This window comes from Condylura cristata, unplaced genomic scaffold (genome assembly GCF_000260355.1).
Source record: "Condylura cristata isolate star-nosed mole 26May11 unplaced genomic scaffold, ConCri1.0 scaffold00012, whole genome shotgun sequence".
NCBI classification, from domain to species: Eukaryota; Metazoa; Chordata; class Mammalia; order Eulipotyphla; family Talpidae; genus Condylura; species Condylura cristata.
Window position 1 is genome coordinate 14,222,295 of NW_004567113.1, and position 26,031 is coordinate 14,248,325.

General features: G+C 39.6%; 1 protein-coding gene across 5 annotated transcripts in view; it reads left to right on the top strand.

The window, feature by feature from the left end:
* Positions 1 to 24,661, top strand: part of RASGEF1B (RasGEF domain family, member 1B) — a 507,272-nt gene extending 482,611 nt beyond the window's left edge. For all 5 annotated transcript variants that reach the window (XM_012724270.1, XM_012724271.1, XM_012724272.1 and 2 more), the window contains 12 exons: positions 1,585 to 1,707; positions 1,997 to 2,134; positions 8,451 to 8,663; positions 9,120 to 9,194; positions 10,547 to 10,642; positions 10,742 to 10,844; positions 12,567 to 12,646; positions 14,012 to 14,107; positions 19,229 to 19,324; positions 19,683 to 19,806; positions 20,851 to 20,923; positions 23,340 to 24,661. In XM_012724270.1, coding sequence (XP_012579724.1) covers positions 1,585 to 1,707; positions 1,997 to 2,134; positions 8,451 to 8,663; positions 9,120 to 9,194; positions 10,547 to 10,642; positions 10,742 to 10,844; positions 12,567 to 12,646; positions 14,012 to 14,107; positions 19,229 to 19,324; positions 19,683 to 19,806; positions 20,851 to 20,923; positions 23,340 to 23,364 — 1,242 coding nt within the window. In that variant the 3' untranslated portion in view covers positions 23,365 to 24,661. The remainder of the gene's footprint in view (positions 1 to 1,584; positions 1,708 to 1,996; positions 2,135 to 8,450; positions 8,664 to 9,119; positions 9,195 to 10,546; positions 10,643 to 10,741; positions 10,845 to 12,566; positions 12,647 to 14,011; positions 14,108 to 19,228; positions 19,325 to 19,682; positions 19,807 to 20,850; positions 20,924 to 23,339) is intronic.
* Positions 24,662 to 26,031: the final 1,370 nt, after the last annotated feature.

Below are 26,031 nucleotides of genomic sequence, written 5' to 3' on the forward strand. Positions count from 1 at the left end.
TTATCCCACTGAAATCCATCCTCAAAATTCAGCAGAAATAAGTATGTAGTAGGCAGGGACCCTAGATACTAAGGATTTCCATCTGGGATGCAAAGAACTTTGCTAATATAATATCGCACATTGGTTATTGTTTTGAGATCACATTGAACCTAGATATGATTTCTATTCTGACTGATGTCTGCATAGCGGTTTGTCTCCAGGAAGGCATCGCCTTAAAGTCAGATACTATCTGCATGAAATATCTGCTTGACTCTTGCATATAGACACCTGGGTCCCTTGAGAGTAATGCCAGAGAATACTGGATGCTCCTAGAATGTCTTTTACCCTTTTTGTTTCCAAGACCATCACTATGCTGAGAAAAGTCAGGGAAATACATGGAAACAGCAAGATGTGTATTCCATATGCAGTTCTATATAAGTTGGCTCTTAGATGGTACGCTTGCTTATGCTTGATAACCAACAATTTGTGTTGATAATACTTTTGAAATTTATATATATTTTCTCAATCTTGATGGCAATTGCATGAGGGTAGAGAGGAGAAAACTGAAATTTGGAGTATTGAGTTATCGCACGTGACTGCCCCAGCACAGACAGGCAACCCCGACTTTCTCTTTCTGGGAGAGTTATGTTTCTTTTCCTTACCTCGTGCACAGTGGCCCCTGTTATGAAGCAGCTGGTTGTTGCTAAAGGTTTCATGAAACTATCTAGACAGCAGATCCATGTTTTTATAAATAAAGGCCTCAGTGTACAGGGTAGTTTGTGCTAGTCACCATAATTCCCAATCATGTTTCTTACTGACTTATCTCTCTGTGTGATTTGTTGCTTGGCATTTTCACATAGGTTGCCACACAGGGAAAACTTGTAACCAACAGTAAAATGAACTCCTTGTTCAATCCCATAAGTGTTTATGAGCCACTAAATATGCCTGGGGAGAGGGCAACCCATGGAATTTCTCTTTTCATTGGGAGTCTGAAACTATTATAACGAATAAGCTCTACTTCATTGCTAGCTTCTTGGGAAACAGTGTGGTTAAAGAAAAGTATATAGAGTGAGATTGTATTTTATCAAATTGCTTTGCCTTTGAGCAAGTAAATAGATGACTTGAAAGCCTGCCTTGAATGTTTTGACACAAACACTCCAGTGTTTCACACTGGGCACACTGGGGAATTCTTGAGCTGATGTGGGTTGGGTGTTTGTGTGGTTTCTACTGAGTTACCATAATATTTGGACACAGAACAAGGTTCTGTATGGGTGGTATGTTTAAGCTAGATTTATCTCTCTGGGCTGAATTTCATTCTTCTTTACTAGAATGAGTTATTGTTCTGGGATCCTGGCGCCTAATAGATGGATGTGAAAATGCACTGTGAATAATTTCGGGAGCTAAACTTATCCTGGTCTTCTGTTGTTTTTAGTATGGCTTAAGGGAAAAGATACATTAGGAGGTAAAGGAGAAATCCATCTTGCAGTGTTTTTTTACTAATAGGCATCACTTTTGACTCAAGAGAACTCAATGAAGTAAGATGCAGAGGAGACATTTATTTTACAGAGAATATAACCATGATGATTTTTTTGTCTCTTACCACAGAGGACATACATATTTACCTTTCTACTCAGCTCTCGGTTATTTATGCATCCCTATGAGCTAATGGCCAAAGTCTGCCACTTATGTGTTGAACACCAGAGAATAAGTGACCCTAATAGCGATAAGGTAATGCTACATTTTGAACTTACCTTTATTTTTTCTATTAAGTATGGTCTGTCTATGCCTTAAACTTTGTAAAGCTGGCTTCCTAGATAAGAGTACATAAATGGCATGGTGGCTACACACAGAGAATTGGGAATGGTATAATGATCACAGCATAAATCTAATGCCATAAAAGATTCCTATATCCTGCCTTCTTCCACCCCAAAGTTGCCGTAGACGTTTATTATTTTTATTTATATGATATCCTTTATGCAGTAGGTACCACTAAGTTGTATTTGTTTTTTCTCCCTAGAGCCAGATAAGAAAAATTGCTCCCAAGATCCTTCAACTCCTGACAGAATGGACAGAAACGTTTCCTTATGATTTTCGGGATGAAAGAATGATGAGAAACTTGAAAGATCTGGCTCACCGAATAGCCAGTGGCGAGGAGGTTGGTAACTCATAACCACTTGAATTTCCAGGTGTAGACTTAGTGGGAGAGGGTCTCAAGTACACCTCAGTGTCTCCGCTGCTTGATTTCTGTTTTGCCGTTGGACAAGTCTTCACCATCATATAGTGGTCTGTTTGGTATGTCAAATGGGAATGATGATACAATCCCACTTCAAAGAGATATGATCTGGAGTTTTATGTGATTAATATGGGGGCAAGTTCATGTCAATTCATGCACAGGCTTCATGTTGCAAGGGTGCTTTAATTTCTACTTTGTTTTTCCTTCCCCAAGTTTTTTTTTGTTTTGTTACTTGTTTTATCCTAGTAGACTCTGTGTTGTGCCTTTTTGGCTCCTAGCTCAGTGCCTGGCTCTGAACATTATTTGAATGAATTGAGTGATTGATTGAATAAATTAATCACTGTAATAGAGCATAACTAGTTAGATAATAAATAGGTGGATAGGTATAAACACTAGTAGGTATAAAATAAATAACACATTAATATTGAACAAATAATAAGTAGTATAGAATCCATCATAAATAGAAAGAGATGGCCTGGACTGTGGAAGAGAAAAAGTCACTAGGCTAATGTTCAGAGTAGGGCTGGACTGCAGAAATATGGATATGAGTTCCAGGTGAAAGGCAAATTCAGGTGGCCACATAATTCCTATACTAATTTCTACACATAATTTCTGTAAAACATACTGATTGTTCAGGGCATGACACTATATGAAAATTTCCAGAACATTTTTTTGAGGGTCTTTACAGAGGGGTGAGGAATGACATCATGGAACTCTCACTGTACCGTGTTCATGACAGATGCTACTTGAGGAAAGCTGAGGCCATAAGAATAATATGTAAATGAGCAGAGGTAAATAGGGAAAGGAGAAGACAGAGCAAATGATCCAAGTCTCCTAGTGCCTGGAAGTTGAGTCAAGGTTAGCACCTAATATAGGTGGAGCTAGAAAGCTCTCTCTTTGATACACTTTAACAAATATCACTTCCCTCAATTGAGCCTTTGATAAGAGCTAACTGGCTGTGACAAATTCAAGGTTATCCTCTTTGAAGCAGGCCTGGAGGGCTGAAATTCTGTGTTGAGGCTTGTTGGGCAAGGATGTCTTTGTAGTTTCTGGTGAGCTTCTGGGAATAAGTTACTTAGGCAGGGATACAACATTTTCACCTAAAGAAAGATAACAAAGCATTTGGCAGTTACAATGATATCTTGTTCATTCATCTTAAAATGCAGTTTCCCATCATGAATAACCTTCCTTGAGAAGTCATTATTTCAGGGATGTGCTCTCAGGATCATGTAACAAGATATTCCCCTCTTAACAAGATATTCCCCTCTCTGCTTGTAGTGAATATATTTGCATGCCATTTTCCCCAACTTAAATAAAAATCAGACAAATTATGTAACATTAGCCTTTGAAAAATTTGTACTTGATTTCCCACATTATGTTCTACATATGAAAAGGGAATTAGCCTTTTTACTGTTCCCTTCTGGCATTATATTGAACCCTCCTGCTCTGGACAGCCATTTCTCCTATAAAGCTGAATGGGCTGTTTCCTGAGTCATTTTGCAAGTTGTGACTGTTATAATCATTTTGTAACTTTGTAGGTAACAGGTTTTAGCAAGATACCTGAATGGCAGGTCCCGCCATCACAAAGGCAAAATCAAAGCATCCCAGTGTTGTCCTGATGCAAATCTTAGATGGGCGAGTTGTTGGGTTGCCTGGCAGGATCTTAACTGACTCCGTGACCTCAGTTTATGACAAGCTGCTCAAGAGATAAGTGGCAACATAAAGACTTTTCTTATTTGAAGTTTCAATTCTTAAGTTGATCAGTGCCTCATTTTAGTGAAATTCTGTTCAGGTCCTTAACCCTCATCTTTCCTCACCTAAATATCTTTTCCAAAAAAAAAAAAAAAATTAGTCTTTTGAAAATGCCAAATGGATCATCTTTGGTGTCTCTTGGCTTGTGAGTGGCCAGATAGGATCTGCTTTCTGATAAAAGCAGGATCAAGCTGTTGAAGAGTTAGGTGGGCTGTCCACAGGGCTAGATACCTTCTGAACAGACTGCTTATCCATGCTCCCATGTTAATAACAAATCCTTGAGTATCTGGTTTGGGGCATGAAAGAGATGAGAAGATAAGCCAGGTTTATACAGACTGTGTAACCTAGGGGTGGAGTGGAGGGATGTCACCTGCTGATCACCTGCCCTTCACCCTGGGGTATTAGTTCTCTGACTGCTCTGTCCATCCTTCAGTTGATGGCAGCTGGTTGATCTGAATGTTTGACAAGTCCCCCGAGTTCTCTGCTCCTTCCGCCTTGGGTGACTGCCCTGGCTCATGTCCTTACAGCTCTCGGCTTAACAGTCCCCATTCTGTCACGTACCTAGGTGCTTCTGCCTGGCAAGATTGTCCCTCCCACACCAGTCATCATCCACTCCCCCCATTGTAGGCTTTCACCAGTATTTCCTTCATAACACCCTGTGACTGGTAATTACTTGCTTCTTTATTTCTTGGTTTGCCCCAGTAGACTTTATTCACCATAGCATCCTTAACTTCTAGCTCAACGCCTGGCTTTGAATGTTATTTGATGAATGAATGAGTCAATCAATCAATTACTGGACAAGGAAAAAAAAATCCCACCATGGAAAAATTATTTCCCTCCACAGGAAGGAGTGTGGGCTTGTTGCTTCTTGCTGAGGGCTTCGGGATTTCTTTTCTTGCTTTTTTTTTTTTTTGGCAGTCAGTGAATCCAGGTGTGCCCTCTCTATAATTTAGCTGGGTTCTTCTGAATCTGCTAGGACAGTTCAACATAACTTGGCTTAATGTGTTTCTCTCCTGGGGATCTGCCCAAAATGAAGTGGTTTATTAGGGCTTGCCTGCAAGAAACATGAAATGAAACTAATGATTGAATTATATGACAAATGACTGTAGTGGGTAGAATGCAATTTTCTTTTCCTTAAGGGACTGGTCTTTATAATAAGAACTTCTATCTTTATTTGCTAGGTAATTACTGCCACTGGCATTCGAAGTTATAAAAAAGACTAAGTGCATATTTAGTAATTCATGACTCAATGAGGAAGCATGCTTAACAACAAGAAGCTTGGCTTCTCTAGTGGGATCAAATGCAACAGGGAACTTTTGAGAAATCATAGATCACATTCACACATTCTCTCTGTCTCTCACATACACGAGTTACTTGGGCCATTTTCTCCCTCTAGCCTATTGTGCACATTTCTACCTTATAGTTGCTGTTTCTGTTTGCACAACTAACTGACCCCTTAACTGATCATTCCCCTACCTCTTCCCTAAAATGCCTGTTGAAACTGTAGCATATGGACCCTTGGGCAGATATTCCAGCAGATCATGGTGCTGGGTGCACTGCCACACAGCAGAATCACCTGGGTGGAATTCACATAAAGATCCCCAGACTGACCCCAGACCAAGCTAACCTGGCATCTCAGTGGGCGGGACCCAGGCTGCCATGTTTAGCTGCTTATGAGCCAGTACCCTCTGATTCTCAACTGGTACCCCAGGTAGTGACCTGAGCTGAGTGGTCATTTCTGATAGTGTTTTCCTGAGCATCCTGAAGAAGTGTGTGGGGGCAGGGCAGGAGGTAGGAATGTTAACACATGCAGAAGACATTGAGACATACACCAGTGGGTAATCATTTAAAATGAGTTGTTTGTAGCTTTTCTCAGTGAAGAAAATTTGCTTAAACATTTTGCATATTTACTGGATATAAGAAATCCTATTTTGTGGGAAAGTTTTAGCAGTTTATTTTTTAAAATGATTTATTTATGCATACAGAACTGGGGTACAGGCCAAAGGTACACGACATTGAGAGGATTCACCAGTGACAGAGTGGGGAGCAGAACAGGCAGGTTGATGAAGTACACTGCTGTGAGGGGCAACGGACGAGACAGGAGAGGTCTTCTGTACCACGTGGGTCACCTCCCTGGCTGGGACTTGAACTCATGCTGAAGCAGCTGTGGCAAGCTTCATAGTGCTGTGTTTTCACCAATTGTGCCACCAGGGAGTGCCCTTAACAGTTTATTTTTTAAAAACCAGGTAATATAATATATGAGCATTTCACATTTTCAAAGATGAAAAAGTAATTCACGCAAAGCACTTAAAACTTCAAATCAGTTGTGCTTATCTCTTAAAAGCAATGCCTTTTTTGAGTTACAGGTGTGTCCTTCCAGAGTTTTGTCTTACATATCTGTGCCCATCCATAGAAGTAGCATGCACAGTTTGTGTGTGTGTACCTGTTCATTCTGTTTGTTTGTTTTTCACTCATCTCATGTGTGGGGAATCGCTTCTTGTCAATGAAGGGAGATGTATCCTCCTTCAGCTACCACACAGAAATCCAGTGATAGATTTGGACCTATTTTATCTTCTTTAAAAATGGTTCTGTTGGAAACAGACTTGTACCGAAAATTCAAATGTTTTCAGAAAGACTTACCACAAAGGAGACTTCTGTCCATACCAGGATGTTTCATAATAGTGATAGGGACAGTTGTAGGTTACTGTGATGTGGAGCTTTCAGTTGTTATGACACTTAAGCTTCCTAAATTGTGTGCTGTACCCGACTGGTGTATTCGGCAACTAAAGTAACTTCCTAGGTGTTTATTAACTACCATGAATAATACTCTGGGAAATATTTGCACAGCTTTTAGAAGTAGCATCTCATTCTCCTATAGGCACTTATTATGACAGAAGAAACTATTTTAAGTTGAAAGACTCAATGTGACTTAATGTGAAAGTAGGAGAGGCAAAGGAAGTAAGGAAGGATTTAAAATAGCCCTTACCACCATCTTGACCTGCCTTGAATTCCAAAGAAAAAGACATTCTTCTTCAGTGACGAGCATGTTACCAGAGAGATAGCATCTTCTAAGAGGATAACCTTAATGCTGGGTGGAAGACAGGTTTTCTAAAGTTTTATTTTTTTCCCTTTAAACAGTAGGTTTTTCTTTTAGTGATTTTTGGGTAGTCTGTGACTGCAGAGAGAAAAAAGAAGTAAATTCATATAATGGACCAGCTTAAAGAAATCAGTGCCATATATACTCACCTGTTATGCTTCTCACCAAGTAGAGAAGAAGCAAAGGAGGTTGTGCCACTCTCGCCTGCTTCACTGAGAACTAACCAGTTGTGTTCGACATTTTCCTCAGCAAATAGCTATCTATTCCTTTGAGTCTTCTGTAATATTCTTGGATAACCCAAATTGCTTCTGTGAAAAATACAGTTCTTAGACCTGCAAGTCAGATGTCACTTCATTTTTAGACAATTAATCTCAGAAAATGGTTTTGTGGTACCTTTCAAAAAGGGCCAAATTAGAAAGTAAAGCTTCAGACTTCCACATGTAAAGTCACCAGACTTGTCCTCCTTCAGAGCACTTCCCCTAAGAACCATATTAGTTGAATTAGCGTGGTGCTTTTCTCTGATAACAGGCACTCTAGTTACCCACAAGGATATTTGTTTTTTGTTTGGCAATTTGATTACAAAAGGAAGGATAAGAAAATCCTGTAACTTGCATTGTGATAACAGTACCCTAAGGATTGATTGATTGTAAAGTTATTTCATTGCTTAACAAGTGTCAGAATCAGGAGTTTAACATTTATAATACTTTTTTTTTTTTTAAATTAATGTCTCCAAAGTGTTCTGGTTGTGGCACAAGCAGTAGCTGGTAGTAGTATTACAGGGAGAATTGCCACATGGCAGAATTTGGTCAGGAACATCAGCACTGACTCAAGAATACAAAAGAAACAGACATGAGCCAAGGGACAGTCAGATACTAAAAATGAATATCTACTGCTTCCTCATGACAACCAGTGTTATATTTGGAAGTCAGTTGCATCAGTTGAGTTGGTGGGTACATGGAAGTTATGGTGCATTTCTGTCTGGTAGCTATCCAGGCCCAAGACTCATGAGACTGGGAGTAGTGATTGTGGGAAGTTGAGAAGTAAAAGTATTAGGATAGCAGGCTCTGGCTTGCTCTTAAAGCCATTTAACTTTCCATAAGTAAACAGGTGCATTCCTGTGCCAGCCCACGATCTAGTTGTATGTGGTACTCAGTGCGTTGGTTTTCCTCAAGAACAAATCTAAATGTTACTTGTTGGTTTCTTGGCCCAGTCTGAATTTTACTGTCAGAGAAGCCTGACAAAACCCTACAGGTCTGATAAGACATCGTTTGCACGTGTGTCTTTTAAACCACTTGAGATAGGCTAAAACTGCCCATACCAACATCAAAGTAAAATCATTTCAGTGCATACTTGCCTAATAATGAAAATTGATGTGCTATTCCCTGGCAGACATACAGGAAGAACGTCCAGCAGATGACCCAGAATCTGATCCGCAAACTTGCTGCCCTCAGCCAGTATGAGGAAGTCCTGGCAAAAATCAGCTCCACATCCACAGATCGACTCACAGTCCTCAAGACCAAGCCACAGTCAATACAAAGGGACATTATCACTGTTTGCAGTGACCCTTACACATTGGCTCAGCAACTGACACATGTAGAGCTGGTAAGTTGCATAGCCCTGGTCTGTACAGCAAGACTGGGCAATCAGTGTGTTTGTCAGCAGTAATGTCATAGAGGAGGTTAAAATAATCCAAGTGGGGAAAATGTATACCATAGCTGGCATATGTGGATATGTTTTGTTTCAAAATTTGAGTGTGAATGCCTCGGCTATTTTAGGAATTCACTTTAAAATAAATAATAAGCAAGACTGACGCAGAGTTTATTGACCTTCTACATGTTCCTTCTCTAATTAGTATTCCCATTAATTGCTCAGTCCCCCACTATCTCGTGGAACATTGCCTCAAGCAGAAATTTGCTTCTGTTCAGATTTTAAACATAGTAACTGTATTTTTGCATTGAAGGTTCACTTTACAAGCTGCATTAAAAATGCCCATGACATGGGAAGTTCATGTCTTCTCATTTTCTTTCATATTGTTGACCTGCTGGGTTTGTATTGCAGGAAAGGCTCAATTATATTGGGCCAGAAGAATTTGTTCAGGCATTTGTGCAGAAGGACCCTTTGGACAATGACAAGGTAAGCAGTTGATGCAGAAGTTAGCTCTGAGACTAGAAGTGAAATTCCTTAGTCTGCCATGCACAAGGGACCAAAATGGGGGTGTTCTGTCATAGGTTTTAAAATCAGAAAAGTGTTCCCCCATTAACCATATCTGTGTCATAGCAAGTCTAAACTAAGTCTGAGCTAAGTCTCCATGTGCCTTTATAGTATTCTTACCTCATCATCAATTTGTTAGCCTCTTCTTCCTCCTTATTGGGAAATTACTAAGCAAGTAGATACAGGCATTTGTGATGATGGCAGTAGGAGTTGAAAGCATAATGGCTTTAGCAGATTGAGTCAGAAAGAAAAGACCAGACAGTGCTCTGCTCTTGATTCAGAACAACAGAGGTAATGAAGACAGGAGGCTGCACACCCAGAACTTGAGCATGGGGTCTTGGCTCCTTTACCCTTGGCTTTAAAATAAATGCTTCTTGGCATGCTTATTGCCTGAGAGAAGCCATGTCAAGAAGGTAAACCTCGGCATGTGCTGTAAAATCAGCGTACATACAAAAAAATATTGTTTCCCTCTTATGTGACCTGTAAAAGTGGTTTTGAATTGTTGAGCAAACACTGCATCACCTACTAATGAAAACCCTTCTTTGGGAGTAGGGACAGCAGCTGTTTTCCGGCCTTAGAATAGTTTCCCTAAGTACAGGAAGTGAAAATTAGGTTTTGCAATAGAAGGCTGTTGGATGTTTTTGTTTGTCTGTTTCTTTTGAAAGGAAGGAAAGAGGGGTATAATTAACCTGTTGAAGCTCGTCCTTGAACTCCAAGATGAGCTGAGCGCCTTTGGATTGCACAGTGTCAATTCGCCTTGCTAGAGCCTGTGCTGGTGCAGACTTCCATTTACCTACCTTGGAGGATACTTCATTTCTTGCTGTTGATGTTCCAAAGTTTGTCCTAGACTTTAAATTGAAGGAAATTTTGAAATCTTAGAAGAAAATTTTCTAGTCCTCCTCAACTCCTTGCTAGTTGATAGCAATTAAAATTCACGCCCAATTGATTGTCCGGATTGTGTCAGGATGCAGCCAAAACCCTTTCTCTGGATTGTGCTTCTGAGGATAGACCTTACCTAGAGTAACTTAGTTTCCTAGGAGGAAAATCCCATCATGAATGTATCAGAGTAATTTCTAGACTGTAGGGCATTCTTTTAACTATACCAGTGGATTTTGATAATTATGTAAAGAGAGTCAAGAATGTTAGTGATTCTCCTCCTTCCCCCTCCCCATCCCAAGAAAACTTTCCTAATCAATAAATTAAGAATGAAGTGGTGTATATGTCAAAAAGTAAGAGCCCAATTAACTCACTTGCTCATTTTGCTTTCCCTGTAGAGTTGTTACAGTGAACGGAAGAAAACACGAAATTTAGAGGCTTATGTGGAATGGTTTAATCGCCTTAGCTACTTGGTTGCTACAGAAATTTGCATGGTGAGAACATTTTCTCTGTCTTGGTTCTCGGTATTATTTTTTCATAACTTATTTTACATTTGTTGGTTCTATATTGTCTTCTTTTCTCTTTCTATTCAGCCTGTAAAAAAGAAGCACCGAGCAAGAATGATTGAGTATTTCATTGATGTAGCTCGCGAATGTTTTAACATTGGAAACTTTAATTCTTTGATGGCAATAATCTGTGAGTGTTTTCTGGAAGATACATGTTCTTTATTTTTATAGATCTTATGAAATATATCCACTGAATATAGTACCATTTTGCAAATAGTACCATTTTGCTAATGAAAAAAATGTACATTTTAATCCTAAGTGATTTGAAAATCTTCAGAATGCTTAAATATCCAAATGAGTACTATACATAGTATTTTTAAAGTATAAAAGAAATTATGGATATATTTAGTCAATTTATCCTCATTGGAATTTCTATAAAAGCTCGTAAGTAAGATAGTTAACCTCACCTAAGTATTTATATATAAAAGCTTATGTGAGACATTTCTCTAAATCAAGGATTTTCAAGAGGTGGGAAGCTTGTGTATCACATATGGTGTGAGGCTAAGTGATATGATTCCATCAGTACAGGCTCCGTAGAGTGGCCTGAGAAATGAAAACAATTTTTGACTGCCCATGCAGCAAGTACTGATTGCCCCAAACGTTCTAACCCTAACCCTCTTCTAGATTTTGAGGATTTTAATGACAGTGACTGTATCTTGTCTATATGTTGAGGATTTTAGTGACAGTGACTGTATCTTTCCACAAATTCTGGAAACAGGGCACAGGATAGCTCTTGTTTTTCTCAATGTATATCTTGTTTTCCTCCTATAACTATAATGACTCTCAGCAAAAAAGTTCCTAATTTATATAGTAAATTACATGTACACGTTGAATACTTGAATATTTCCTGACTTTTTAGACAGGGTCAATTTGAAGCCAGAGAATCCACCAAATTTAGTTCATTAATTTTGGTCCTAATAAAACCTCACTCCCCCACTAATTCTTTATTTTGTTTTGTATTCACATCATAAAATTACTAGCCAAGTGTCAGCTTTATCTGGCACCTGTCATAAAAACAGTGAACACAAGGTATTTTTTATTTTATTATATTTACTGAGGTGTAATGCTGGTTTACAACACTATCTACGTCTTAGGAATATAGACTCACATCTCTCCGGGTGTATTTTTCATCACGGCCTCATCACCAAAGCCCTAATAATGCACCACGAGAGCCCATTAGACCACTCCCTGATTTGCACCTATCTCTACTCCCCTGGCAGCCTCAGTTCCACAGTCACATTTTGAAGATTTGTTTTGTTTATTTTGTCTGTTCTTTGCTTCTTTATATTTCATATATGAGTAAAATTAGAAAGATCATGTAAATGAGAACCCAAAAGGCCCACCTAAGGAATACAAGAGTACTTAATTTTCTGCTTATTCCATTAAGAAATTGTCAAGGAAATATCTCTAATACATGTAGCTAACAAAGAGTCTGAAAAGCCAAATTTATATATCCTCCCCCCCAAAAATTTTACACATGAATAAGAAGACAAATTGAAAGAAAAGGCAAAATATTTGAACAAGATATATACAAATGAATAACTATATAAAAAGGTTTCCACATCATTATCGATATCAGTGAAATGTTATTTAAGATGACAGTGAAATTCCATTTCATACACTGGAATGACTGAACTGAAAAAGTCTGGTTGTTCCAAATATTGGTGAGGACATGAAGCAAATTATGGGAGTATAAGATAGTACTGCTACCTTTGGAAGAGTTTGGCAGATTTTTATGAATTTAATTATGCTTAGTGAACACTTTGAAGAATGTAAGTTATAATGACTTGTCTTATTGCTCTATTTCAACTTTCTTTCTCCTCTTCCTCCCCACCACATTTTAATACGGAAGCTGGCATGAATATGAGTCCAGTCTCTCGGCTAAAAAAAACTTGGGCCAAAGTGAAGACTGCCAAGTTTGATGTTCTTGAGGTATGTGGAGTTAATTTTTGTTGACAAGTAACATTTTACACCTGCAAAGTGAATCCTTCTGTATATCTAGCCGCTTGATCTGATGATAGTACCACAGAGAAGGAAGTTCATCTCTCCCTATAGGCCCAGGGAAAGAAAAGGGGCTAGAATCTGAAGAGGGGGAGTAAATCAGGTGTGGCTAGACCTTTATAGTGAAAGGTGTCCATTTAGGGTTAGTTGATGGGAGAAAGGGTGATCTGGCAATCACATCACATTGTATTCCAGGATGGAACTTGAATCCTGAAAACTTGGGTCTTTTCTACAAGTTCTATAATGTGGTGCCTACTGACTTCATGGGGAGGGTTCCCCACTCCCAGAGAAATAATTTTTTTTTTTAAAGATTGATTTATTTGTGCAAACAGAACTGGAGTACAGGCCAGAGGCTCAGGGGCGATGAGAGGCTTCACCAGAGACAGAGTGGGGAACAGAACTGCAGATCGACGAAGTACACTGCTGAGGGGAGCAGTGGGCGGGCCAGGAGAGGTCTGCCACGCCATGTGGTCACCTCCGGGGCAGGCGGGAATCGAACTCATGTGGAAGCGGTTTTAGATTCTCAGTGCTGTGCTTTAACCCGCTGTGCCACCAGGGAGGGCCCGAGAAATAATTATTTATCATTATCATTATAAGTTAGTTAATCTATGAAAAAGTATGTACTCTATAGTGAATACATACAGGCAAATGGTATTTGTGTTTAAATCACATTCATGTCATTATTACCTTGGTGTGTTGGTTCTTGGTGTGTTGGTTTTTGGAGAAAAGAAACTTAGGAAGTGTTATTTCCTACATTTCACTCCAAATTGGGGATTATCATTGTGTATATTACATGATGCCTTACTCTCATATCATGTTAACAAGTTTCTCTTCCTTCTGAAAAGATTGGATGATTATTATTTGTGAGTAACTTGTTACCAAGCATAGAGAACACCTTCACCAACAACGGGGCGGGGGTGGGGGGTGTCACTGTCCTGGCTAACTGGCAACTGACCCACTAACTTTCAAACAAAACCAGAATATTTTTCTTAGACTGGAGTTTGGCTTTTTGTTATCAGTTTTCTGTCTCATCTCAATAGTTAATGAGGGAAGAATGCAGCCTAGGTGTAATATTCTCAAAGTTGATGTCATCTATAAAAGTCAACCACAACTCGGCAAAGAAGACATTTGTATTTTTATGTGCTTCATGCCTCTGTGTGTTGTGTGTGAAAAGGATACATCCTACCTCTCATGGATTCCTAACTTAACATATTTTTATGTAGAGCTAAAAGTCTGAGCTAGTGAACTTCCTACAGGTAAGAGAACTAAATATACTCTCCGGTCTTTTGTCCTTAGCATCAGATGGATCCTTCAAGCAATTTCTACAATTATCGAACGGCGCTTCGTGGGGCAGCACAAAGGTCTTTGACTGCACATAGTAGCAGAGAGAAGGTGTGTGTCCCGAGGATGTCATTCATGGCAGAGTGAGCCTGCGTGTGAAAGGCAGCTGAACTACTACATTGAGCTGCTTTTACCTGTTCAGTTGCACTGTAGAAATGTGTCACTTGCCACAAAAAGGAGAGTGCTAAAGAAAAGCTGTACTTTGGGAAGAGGAAGCCTTGCAAGTCTATGTTAATATCTTAATGCTGAATTATTTAAATGATTTTTTTTTTGGTCCTGTGTTGTAGATACATTTTAAGCCATAAATTAAGTCATAGGTTAAAAGATAATTAAAAATATTAGTGACTAGTCGGCTTTAATGGAAAATAGACATTTGAACTTCACACAAGGTAGCTCATGTAATCTTTTGTCTTAAAAGGGCTAGCTTGCTCCTCATGATTAAGCCATTATTTTCAGAAAGTAGGTTAGTTGTTGTAGCATTAGGCCTGCTATTGCTAACTGCATGTGTGGGTGGTGAAGGTTGCAGAATGATGCCTGAGAAATTAATGATCCTTTGTCAGTCTACCCTAACCTTAAACATTTAATACTATCTTGGATTGACCATGATGCCTGAGAAATTAATGATCCTTTCTCAGTGTGCCCTACCCTTAAACATTTTCTACTATCTTGGATTGACCAAACTCTTGATTTTTGAGGGTCCTTCTTGGCTTATTTTAATATTCTGCATCCTTACACAGGAAAGATAAAGCTGATTTGATGGTTGAAGATCATGCAATTTGAGAAGTAAATACTTGGTTATAGTAAAAGGACTGATGGAGAGTGCTTGATAAAAGTTATTTCCTGCTTTGATTCTGTTCATCTTTATCTTAATTAATATCTTCAAATAACAGAAAATGAGGGTAAAAAAATTAATTTCAGGGCATCTTATTCACTTCCCTCCCTGTAAGCTTCAGCACTAATTATCTAAAATAAACACAAATGAAAGAGCGCCCCTCCCCTTTTAAAATCTAAGGTGGATCTCAAAAAATACAAAACAGTTTTGATAATATTTGAGAACTGTCAGAAGTACATCAACTTTTAAAAAATAAAGCCACAGAGAGCTAAGCATCCCAGGTAGTCCAGTGGAATTTCTCATCTTTTAAATTTACTTGCCCAAATTCCAATATGCCTGTGGCTAGATTGAGACAATGTCTTTGGATGTTTTAAAAGCTTCAGAAAATTAGCAATGCGTGGGAGGATCCCAGCACCTTGGAGTGTGAGGATCTTTTGGAGGCTGTCTGCTGCCTCCTCTCCACCTCTCCTGGTGAAGCAGGGTTCCCTCTGCCTGGCCCTCAGTGGGAGCTGGAGGGTCTCGGCCCCAGGAGAGGCCATCAAAAGTACATCTCTTAGTAGGGAGCTCAGCACTGGCCATGCTAGTTCTGAATTTCCACCCACCCCAAAGGTCTCACTGACTGTTACACTTGGGGGACTCTGATAACATGTTCCAGAAAAATGTCCAGTGTTTCTCCCCTTTACGTCATATAATAAATTCTGTCTGCTTTAGTTTTGTTGACTTTTTTTTTTTTTTTAAAGATTTATTTATTTATTCATACAGAACTGGGGTACAGGCCAGAGGCTCAGGGGCGGTGAGAGGCTTCACCAGAGACAGAGTGGGGAGCAGAACAGGCAGATCGACGAAGTACACTGCTGAGGGGAGCAGCGGGTGGTCAGGAGAGGTCTGGCTCCCCATGTGGTCTCCTCCGGGGCAGGCGGCAGGCGGGAATCGAACTCATACGGAAGTGGCTTCAGATTCTCAGTGCTGTGCTTTAACCCGCTGCGCCACCAGGGAGGGCCAGTTTTGTTGACTTTTTAACCAGTTAAGTGTGAGCTTCTGAGTTGTACTTTCTTGCTAATAAAACAAATGAAATCACCACCAGTTAAATAGGCCTTTTTCAAAATTGGTTTCCATGTCTAAGAATGAGAATATTTCTGGATAATATCCAGCATTCATTCAAAAGAATTGGGACTCCTTTTTGAAGTGAGGGTAGATTCTATTATTCCTAAAAGTCATTTCTCATTTTAAAATCTTAGTGATAACATAACTAGAGTAATAGTATCTTTGATCTCCTTTCATATCTCAAGTTTATGTGGCCAAAGGATCACCTTACTAGGTAAAAATTGGTCTTCCATGTAGGGTCCTTAATTAATCTTTAAATAGCTATATTTCCTTTAAATTTATATATTCTTTATCTATCTTTAAATGTATATATTCCCTATGGATACTCATATCTTGATTTTCTTTTTTTTTAGACATTTATGCATACAGAACTGGGGTACAGGCTAGAGATGCAGGGGCAGCGAGAGGATTCACCAGAGACAGAGTGGGGAGCAGAATGGCAGATTGATGAATTACACTGCTGAGGGGAGCAGTGGGTGGGTCAAGAGAGGTCTGCTACACCATGTGGGTCACCTCTGGAGCTGGGGATCAAACTCTCACTTGATGTGGCTATGGCCAGCTTGCAGTGCTGCACTTTAACCCTCTGCACCACCAGGGAGGGCCCACTTATCTTCAGGTTTTAACTATTTCTCATATGATTGCGTGGTTTCAAAGCCTTTTAACCCATTCCAGTTTTGTTTGTGGGAACTTGTTGCTCATCAGCATTTATTCCTGGGTGTGGAACTGATAATGCTTCCAAGGATGAGTCTCTAATTAAGAATATTTTGAAAAGGATTTGATAAACATTGCTTGAGAAGTTCTCCTACTACAGATATCATTGACAAGATCTCTTAGAAAACCAAACTTTTACTACCCTGTTAGTAACCTGTATCTCTTTCTCAGCTCAGGGACATCTGAAATCCTTTTATAATCCAGTTTTTATGAAGTTATCTTTATATAGGGCTACAGATATGTAGGGAATTGGCCGCAGGTAAATGAAGTAGTTGAAGGTGCTTGTGAGACTTCTTTCTTGCATGTCATCTTTAGAAAGAGTGGTGATGGAAAATGCATGTGTTTCTGTTTCCTTGCAAGTGTGTTTCAGACAATTAAGAGTGGATCATCTTGCAGGCAGTCTGAATGCAGAAAATCACAGTGTAGCTCATGATACCCAACTAAAGGCACAAGCCATGAATTTGTAGAAAGTTTGAATATTGATGAGACATGATTATATGAATCTCAAGCCCAATACTGTTTAAAAGTGCTCATAAATAGGCAATACTGTGTCTTGAGTGTAATTTAATTTCCCAGGGGCTGCCTTAGGATGATGAATGCTTCTATTTTGAGTGATCAGTTTATTTGTCCTCTTTATATGGCCCATTGGTTTTTGTTCTTTTTGTTTGTTTGTTTTGAGTGCTTATTTGTGTTCTAACCCGTGTTATAATTTAATCCTCACCAAAAGTCAGGGAGGTACTACTGTTCCCATTTTAATGTGAGGAAACTAGGCTTTCTTAATATATTAGTTTTATACCAGAGACTGGCAAGCTTTTATTTTAGGCTTCAAGGCCTGTCTCTGTTGGAACTAATCCACTCTGTTACAGCACAAGAGCAGAGATAGACCATAAGAGACGAATGAGTGGACATGACTGTCTTCCAGTAAAGCTGTTTGGCCACTCTAATTTGAGTGTCATATACTTTTCACACTCACAAGATACTATTCTTTTAATGTTTTTTCAGACATTTAAAAAGGTAAAATGTGGACTTCTGGGCCAAACCAAAGCAGGTGTTAGGCCGGGGTCAGTTTGCTGACCAGTGGCTCGCAGACTCAGCTTCTACCACCAATAAATTGTGGAATCAGATTTTCAACAAGTATTGAAGAGTCCAAAGCCTGGTGCCTTCCACTCACAAGTGATTCTTTCAAGGAATCAAGATTTATGTGTGCTTATATTCATAACACCCTGTTGAGCTCTAAAATTACAGAAAAATACTAGTGATATTTGAGGGAGAAGATAATAGGGGTTCCTTTGATAATTCAGCTTTCGAGACTTCCATAGACAACAACAATGATGAAATGTCTCTTCAAACAAGTTGTTGAGACTGAAGATTCACCTTGGTTGTTTTCAGCTATTAATGATACAAAAAAATTACCAAAGCACCCTTTGCAAATGACTTCAGGATAATATCTGAATTATAGAAGTGAAAATTGATACTTAATACTTAAGTGTATGAGTCAAAATTATGTTTTCCAGACCTTCCATTCATTTAGTGTAGATTTATCTATGAGTCACAAGCTTAGGAGAACTTCAAAGACCTGCCCGTGGGTAAACAGCATAGGCCCACAATCTGTGTCTGGAACATTATTTGCATGGTAGCAAATTTAGAATCCTCAAAAACATGTTAGTATTTGGCCGAAAGTGGAAGTTACTGTGTCTGAGCTTTGTTCATTACCGGCTTAGAGTTAGGGTGCTTCATAGAGATTATTATTTTAGTTTTATTTAAACTAAATACCACTTCACTAAGCCAAAGATGTAAAACAGGAAAGTCTTACTAAAGAAGGTTCATTGTTTATTTTACCAACCATTAATTTGAATTTGCATCTTTATTTTCTCCTTCACTGAAGCCTTTTTCAGTGTTGTGCAAGTCACTTCGGTGATTTCCCATGAAGACAGGTGCTAGCTTGTTCTGTCATATGAAGTCTGCGTTTTTTAGTAGGAAGCTAGTAGAACTATTACCTAAAACCTGAGTACTCACATTATCTTGAGCAGTGTCTTCAAGGGCCAAGTGAAATATTCATCTGAAATAAAGGTTCTTCCAAAATGTAGAAATCTGAATGGCATTACAGATCCCAGCAGGAACATGGGTCAGACATCTTGCTGCCTGCAGCTTTGGGATTCAGTTTATACTTGGTTGTAACTACGAGAAAAGCTAGAGCTCTCTCTTTTCCCTTTGAGGATCGCCAGAACTTCCAGATTTTATTTTCGTCAATGCTGTTAACCTTGGAAGAAACAATAGGAAAACCTATGCTGACACCAGAAGCAGTCATCTACCTCCCAGTGTTACTTGTCTTTGCTGTGTCGCAGTTATTAATAACATTTGTGTGTTAAGCAAAATTATGTAAGGGAGAAAAATGCTGTCTTGAGAAATGTGTAATATATTGTGGATGTAATCCAGAGTTCATGTCATGCATTAATTTCTTGTACTGCTTGATGAGAAGACAACTCTTTTTGCCCAAGCAAACCAGAATCTTTTGTTTTCTCTAGATTGTGATACCATTCTTCAGTCTTCTAATCAAAGATATTTATTTCCTCAATGAGGGCTGTGCCAATCGCCTTCCAAACGGCCATGTCAACTTTGAGGTGAGGCTGGGCTACAGAAATCTGAGAAGGGCATGATGCTTCAAGCTTTGCATCCCAGCTAAGTGACCAAAGCTGGTTCTGAAATTCTAGAATCAAGTTTCCTCTTTCCCAATTTTTTTTTTAAGAAACTAATAACAACATGTAGAACTATTAATTACACCATTATTATTATTTTCTGGGGCAAGAAAATTTTCACCTTTGCCGTAACAAAGACCTCTACCTAATTTTTGTTCAATTAAGAAAATTATGGAGCTCAGAAGATTAGAAGCCAGAGGGAAACATTAAATGAATTTATCTCTTCAAAGCTCACACTTTGTGATGGCAACCTTGTAAGTTCTTTTCTTTTGTTCTTCTTTAGAAATTTTGGGAACTGGCCAAACAAGTGAGTGAATTTATGACATGGAAACAAGTGGAATGTCCATTTGAGAGGGACCGGAAGATCCTGCAGTATCTGCTCACCGTGCCAGTCTTCAGTGAAGATGGTGAGTAGAACGCTAGCATTTCTGTGCTAGCGAAAGACAGCTGCCTGTTCTTCCATGGTACGAGGCTTGTCTTCTGACCTGCTTCATCAGATGACTTCTGTTGCACAGCAAGCCATATGATTTATCGATAAGATATTTGGGCCAGCTATGCTTTGGGCAAAAATGGAAAGTTATTAAAGGATTCACACTCTCTTTTATTCCTCCTCCCCCCATGTTTGGGCTTGTTTCAACTGATTTTTCTTCTTAACAAAAAGTATTTTGATATTCAAGACAATTTGAAAGAAACCCAGTCAGTTGCTACCATCCACTGTTTGAAAAAGTAACGGAAATTCTGACCTGTTAACATATAAAGGAGTTTGAGGTGGAAAAAGTGATACAGAAGAAATTCACCAACTAACCAGAAGAGTTCAAGTTTAGAAAAGACATGGGGATTTATTCTGTTGTTATAGCCTAGTATTATAGAAATCAACTGTATATAGCTGACCATTTCTCCTACTCAATGGATCGTGCCCATGATAATCCTGAAGAACAGTTTAAATGAATGTTACTCATTCCAGAGGGAATTCGATTGTTTTTAACCTCTGTGAGTCTGCTTAAAAAAACAAACTTTTTAATCTTTGAATGAAGATTCTTTTTTATTTTAAAGAAAAAAAATATTAAGAGAGTAGGGAAATTGGCTTGGAAAAATCTGGCTTTTATCTACTAACTTTTAAAAAAAAAAAAAACAAGGCTATCAGCCTCTTTGTGAGTGTGTGAGAGCATATTGTGTCTTGCATTCATAAGCCTTTCTTTCCCCCAGACTGTCTCTTAGTTAATTAAGTGCTTTTTTAGCCTAGAGATCTTAAGTTTTTGTTAAAGTATCAAGAGACTAAGTGATAATTGTGTTCTAAATAAAACTTGGAAACTTTCAGTCATACCTGATATAGTATGTTTTGCTATAGTGCTTGCTCAGGTTGGGCAGGGAATGGGTGATGTCAGGTAATGATGGGTGATGTCAGGAGAAGGCGTCAGTGTTAATGCATCCTTGTTGTTGGTTCATTACAGCTCTCTACTTGGCTTCCTATGAGAGTGAAGGACCTGAAAACCATATTGAGAAAGACAGATGGAAGTCTCTAAGGTGGGTCTCCTTGCTTTTCACTACTGTGCACATCTGAAGGAGAGGTTAGTCTCTACTGAAGAATGCCTAGAACTTTCTAGAAGCTCGTGCTTGGAAGTCTGCCCAAGTTCTCTGCACCCTACCCCCTCTTAACTGACCCTGTGCCCTGGATGATTGATAAAGGGTGGGCATGTTTCTTTCCTACTTTAAAGATTTCAGATGTACAAAAAGGAATAAGAATGCTGTCTACCTGTGATTCCAACTCCGTATAAAAGTAAAATGGCGTATGGTGGCATCCCACTTATAACGCTCTCTAGTCATTCAGAAATAAAGAAGGTGTGGCCAAAGCCTGGGATCCTGGGATAAACGAGCTTGCCACTCTGTTTGCCCCATTTTACTTTTAGAAAAGTTTGTGCCTGCTAGAGGCACATTGATATTAAAATTTTTGGTTACTCTGTGTTGGTATTAAATGATATTTACTGTACTCTTTAATATTATTCATGAATTATACATGAGCCTGAGAGTATATACATCTTAGTGGATAAAAGATTTCTGAATTACATCTTGTAGTTAACCCTTTTTAGACAGACGTTGCCTTCTGTATTTCTCCTTTTAACTCCTCATTTCCATTTCTTAAAATCTTAAATTTGATGCAGCCCCTGTGGACAACTTAGCTATTATTTTTCACTTTTGTAGATTTTTAAAAATGATAAATTATCTATACACTATACACAAGTATATCTGCAGTACCTGTGAAATCCAGCCATAGAAATAGTCCAGACCTACCCCATTCTTCTCCTCTGGTTATTATTTTTCTGTTACTCCTTTATGCCATATTCCTTGTTGATTAGTGGCCTGAGTGGAAAGGCTTGCCAGTGAGAGGGTTGATAGTAAAAACTGTGGATTGAATTGTATAATCCTCCTCATGTCTGTACATGCATTTAACGTTGGGTTGGTTGAAATGTGGCCAAAGAGTTTACTAGAGTGTAGAAATGCTAAAAAAAAAGCATACAGTACTACTTACCATCAGGCAGGAATCTGTACTCCCTCAGTAGTACTCAAGTAGTACTTGGTACCTTAGTACTTAGTACTCAGGTAGCACTCAGTGCTCAAGTAGTACTCAAGTGCCCAGTTGTGATACTCTGGGAGGAGTCCTAAGAGGAACAAGCCAAGGCACAAGTAGACTGTGTGGCATGTACAAACACAGTGAAGATGTCTTCTTCAGTATAAAACACTTGTTTCATATTAAAATTGTTTTTAAGGGACTTGAAAGAACAAGTTGCCTTTTAAGTCTGGATTTAAGCCTTTTCCACACCCCGTGTATTCTCAAGTCCCCTTCCAGGGCCACCTCCCAAGACCCTCTTTTCCAGAGTGTCCCTGTGAACTCGGGACTCCAGGGCAGTCTTCTCCCACTGGAGACGATGTATTGTTTGGTAGTAGAAATGCTTCCTTTCCCTACTGCGTGGGAGCCCCTTGTGGGCAGGCCCAGGGTTTCTTGCATGTACAGCCCAGGTCCAAACATATCCTGCAGTGCTGGGGGTGGCTTTGGGGTACTGTGGGTATTAGCGAGGGGAGCAGCCACTAAGGGGATAAAGAAAATATGGGCCTGCCACAGTGGTGCAACAGATTAAAGCACAGCACTTTGAAGCTCTCTGCAGCCACTGCAACACAAGTTCGATCCCCCACCAGAGAGGTGACCCACATGGCTCAGTAGACCTCTCCTCTTACCTACAACTCCCTTCAGTAGTGTACCTCAGTCAGTCTGCCTGTTCTGCTCCCCACTCTGGTGAATCCTCTCACCCCCCACCTCTGGCTTGTACCCCATATATGCAGAAAATAAAGAAAAGAAAACAGATAGGCTTTGATAGTTAGCAAAGCCACGTGTGTCAAGTGGAAACAGACTGGTTATTCTAGAGTTATTCTAGTTATTCTAGTCCCTACCAAAATATCTTTAGCCCCCAAAAAAATCTTTCACCTGACACACTTCATCAATGGTGACCACACATACACTCTAAAGATAGATGCCTTTCTTGGTCATTTGCTATTTAACTGCTCTCAATGGCCATTGAATGTGAAAATGAAGACGCTTCATCATTTCTCAGTAAACCCATCTGTGATAAGAGCAGTATATAACTAAAAATTTTTTTTTCCTAAAACTTTCATCATTAATGAATGACCTTTGTTTCATTTTCGTATAAGGCCACTTAAACAGATTTACCTAAAAACAAAACTTTCGCATCTTTCCAGTAATATTTAAGTGACTAACATTTCTCCCTCAAAAACCAGGACTCCACAAAGTTTGATATTTTCCCTCTTTTTAATTAAAAGCAAAACTTAAAACATAGGAAAGATGAAAGTAGGATTAGACGATGCCTCTTAGTCCTAGCTGAAAAAAATGTGCCACATTCTTGCTTATGCCGTCTTCTTTATTACTCAGGTCAAGCCTCTTGGGCAGAGTCTAATTCTGCTGCTGCTGTTGCTGCAGCCCCCACCCTCGAGCAGCTGGCCTTTGTCATCTGGCATCTTCGGAAAATCACAACATCCCTGCAAGCGAGCTCATCAAGGGCAGATGGGGAACTGACTTCCCACAGCTGACAGATTGCCTCAGATTCTCAGAGACTGAAATGTTCACTGAAGACACTTGGGAAAGAATCCTCCGAAGATCCCAGCGCTGCACATGATTCATCTCCTGGAATTTCCATGTGAATCACAGCTCTGCACCTGGATGGAGCTTTCTTTTGTGTGCGTGTTTTTTATTTGGTTGAACATTTGCTGCTAATGGGACTTGTCCAGCTGAGTGCTGGCTCTTAGGAAGCCCATGTTTCTTTGTTAACTTCAACGAAAAGGGAGAGGAGGGGAGGGGAACACCCCCTCCGTGTAGGTCCCCACCCTCAGCTCCATCCGTCTTGCCAGGGGAGACAGACTGGTCGAATGCTGACATGGACTCGTGTCCCCTTGTGCGTGCTGTGTCATGAACTCCTCTCCTCCCTCTTCTCCAAGGTTTTGAGTTGGCTGCTGGTTAGCAAACTCCTTTTTACCCACATAAGTTATTTAATATAATGATGAAGCTCAACACTGTGGTAGGAAAATAGCCACTAGAAAAAGAAGCAGAGTTTGTCATTGGACTTCTTAACGGTCTAAAAGGACTTTAATTTCTTTTGCCCTTCTCAGCTGTTTACAACTGACCACTGTATTCTACAGATGTATTTTTCAGTAGCTGTTTAGTATTCCATTATTTCTTTTTTTTTTTTTTCTCTTGTAAACTTAAATGATCTGACTTTAAGGGTCTTGGAAAAACCCACAGCCTAATTACAGTTTAATTTTTTTAACAGACTGTTATTTTCACTCATTACCTTTTGGAGTCTGTTGGTGACTAAACATGTGAACAAAGAATAAATTGGAAAACTTACCCCCTCCCACACTCCCACTGCAGCAGTGAACAAAACAAATGAAAAACATCTTGCTGTTAACTTAAAGGTCGACCTAATTGTGAAATAGCTCGCCTTGTTAAACATCTAAATAAGTCTGTAGTTGCTCTGCAAACAGCCATTCTATTTATTTACTCTAGGAGAAACTGTAGAGTAGTAAACTGTGCTAATGAAAAACAAAACATCTTAGTACAAAACAGAGATGTATTTGAAAACATAATGACATTGTTTGGAAAACAGAGCATGTGTATTTGCTGCACGCCATCTCAGTAGACCTGAAATGCCTCCAAGCTGTCCCTTTACAGCCATCAATATATTTTACACTCTGCAACTAGGAGTAGTGGCGTCTTTCTTCTCTTTATGGTTGGGATTATTGGGCTGGAGGGGCTATCGTCTTAGTAGTTCAACTTACATGACTGAAAACGTGTTCATCCTTGAGGAAAATGTGTGTGCATTGCTTTTCTAAAAGTGAATCCTGGGAAGCATTTAGCAAGCATTGCCAGGTAAGGTAACTTGCTAAGACAGCACGGATGTCATCCCACTTCCTAGGGGTGGAAATAAAACGGCACTAAACTCTGACCCCATGCCAGGCCAGTGCTGCAGGAGCTCAGGGCAGGCCTGCAGGCTGCACATTCCCCTGGCTCTGAAGCCCATTCACACCCAGACATAGCAAGAGTCATGCTGCTCTTGTTTCATAAACGGGTCTAATCAGCAACAACATCACCACCATCATATGGTCCAAGACCATATAGCTAATGTGAGACACAAAAATTCCAGCGAGGCCTCTTAATTCCAGAGTCTCCACTTTGTACCACACCACCAAGCCTTCTCAAACCCCAAAATAACCTTCAAACTTGCAGATGACCCAGGAATCTGCAGACAGATGCATAGGCCTGGGGGCACAGATGCCACTGATGCTGCTGTTCTGGAAACAGGGCAGTGTGGCATTGCACAGGGCTGCCTGCTTCTTGGCACTGCCTCTCCCGCACCAGGACACTTTAGTTGATGAGGTGACAGCAGCTAGGTGTATCTTTTAGCCATTTACATCAAAGGTTGGCAGGTTATGGATTGCTGCTCATGTCTGCCTGTGTTGTTTGACCCACAGTTAACAATGGTCAAATCAAAAGACTCACACTTGATGATACATAAAGATTATGTGAGATACAGCTATCAGTGTTCATAAATGAAGTTTTATTGGCACTCAGCCACCCTGTTCATGCGTTGCTGTGAATGCAGACACCTTGTGCTCTAAATGCAGAGCCTTGCAGTTTCAATAGAGACTGAATGGTCGGTAACATCTCCAATGTTGACTCTCTGGCCCTTCCCAGAAGGTTTGCTGCCCCTTCAGCTAAGTATTTTGAGCATTGCAAGGATTTGCAAAAGCGCGGTGACATCTCTGTTATGTGTTAGATACATAAATGTGCTACTGAAAACATTTGCTTAAGTGGCATCAGATCTAAAAATGTAATTCTATGACTATTTAAACACAAAGTTCTCGCAGAAAGAGTGGTCACTCCCAGACATGGCCTCTAATTTTAATGTGCAGATAAGCCAGAGGTTGGTGGTGTGCATTCGCTGATCTGTGCAAATCACTTACTATTTCTCCTTTCTTGCAGTGTGTGTGAAATTGGACTCCTCAAAGGGCTCACACACTCATTTATAATTTTATGTGACTGGCCGGGAGCCTGGGTAAATACAAGA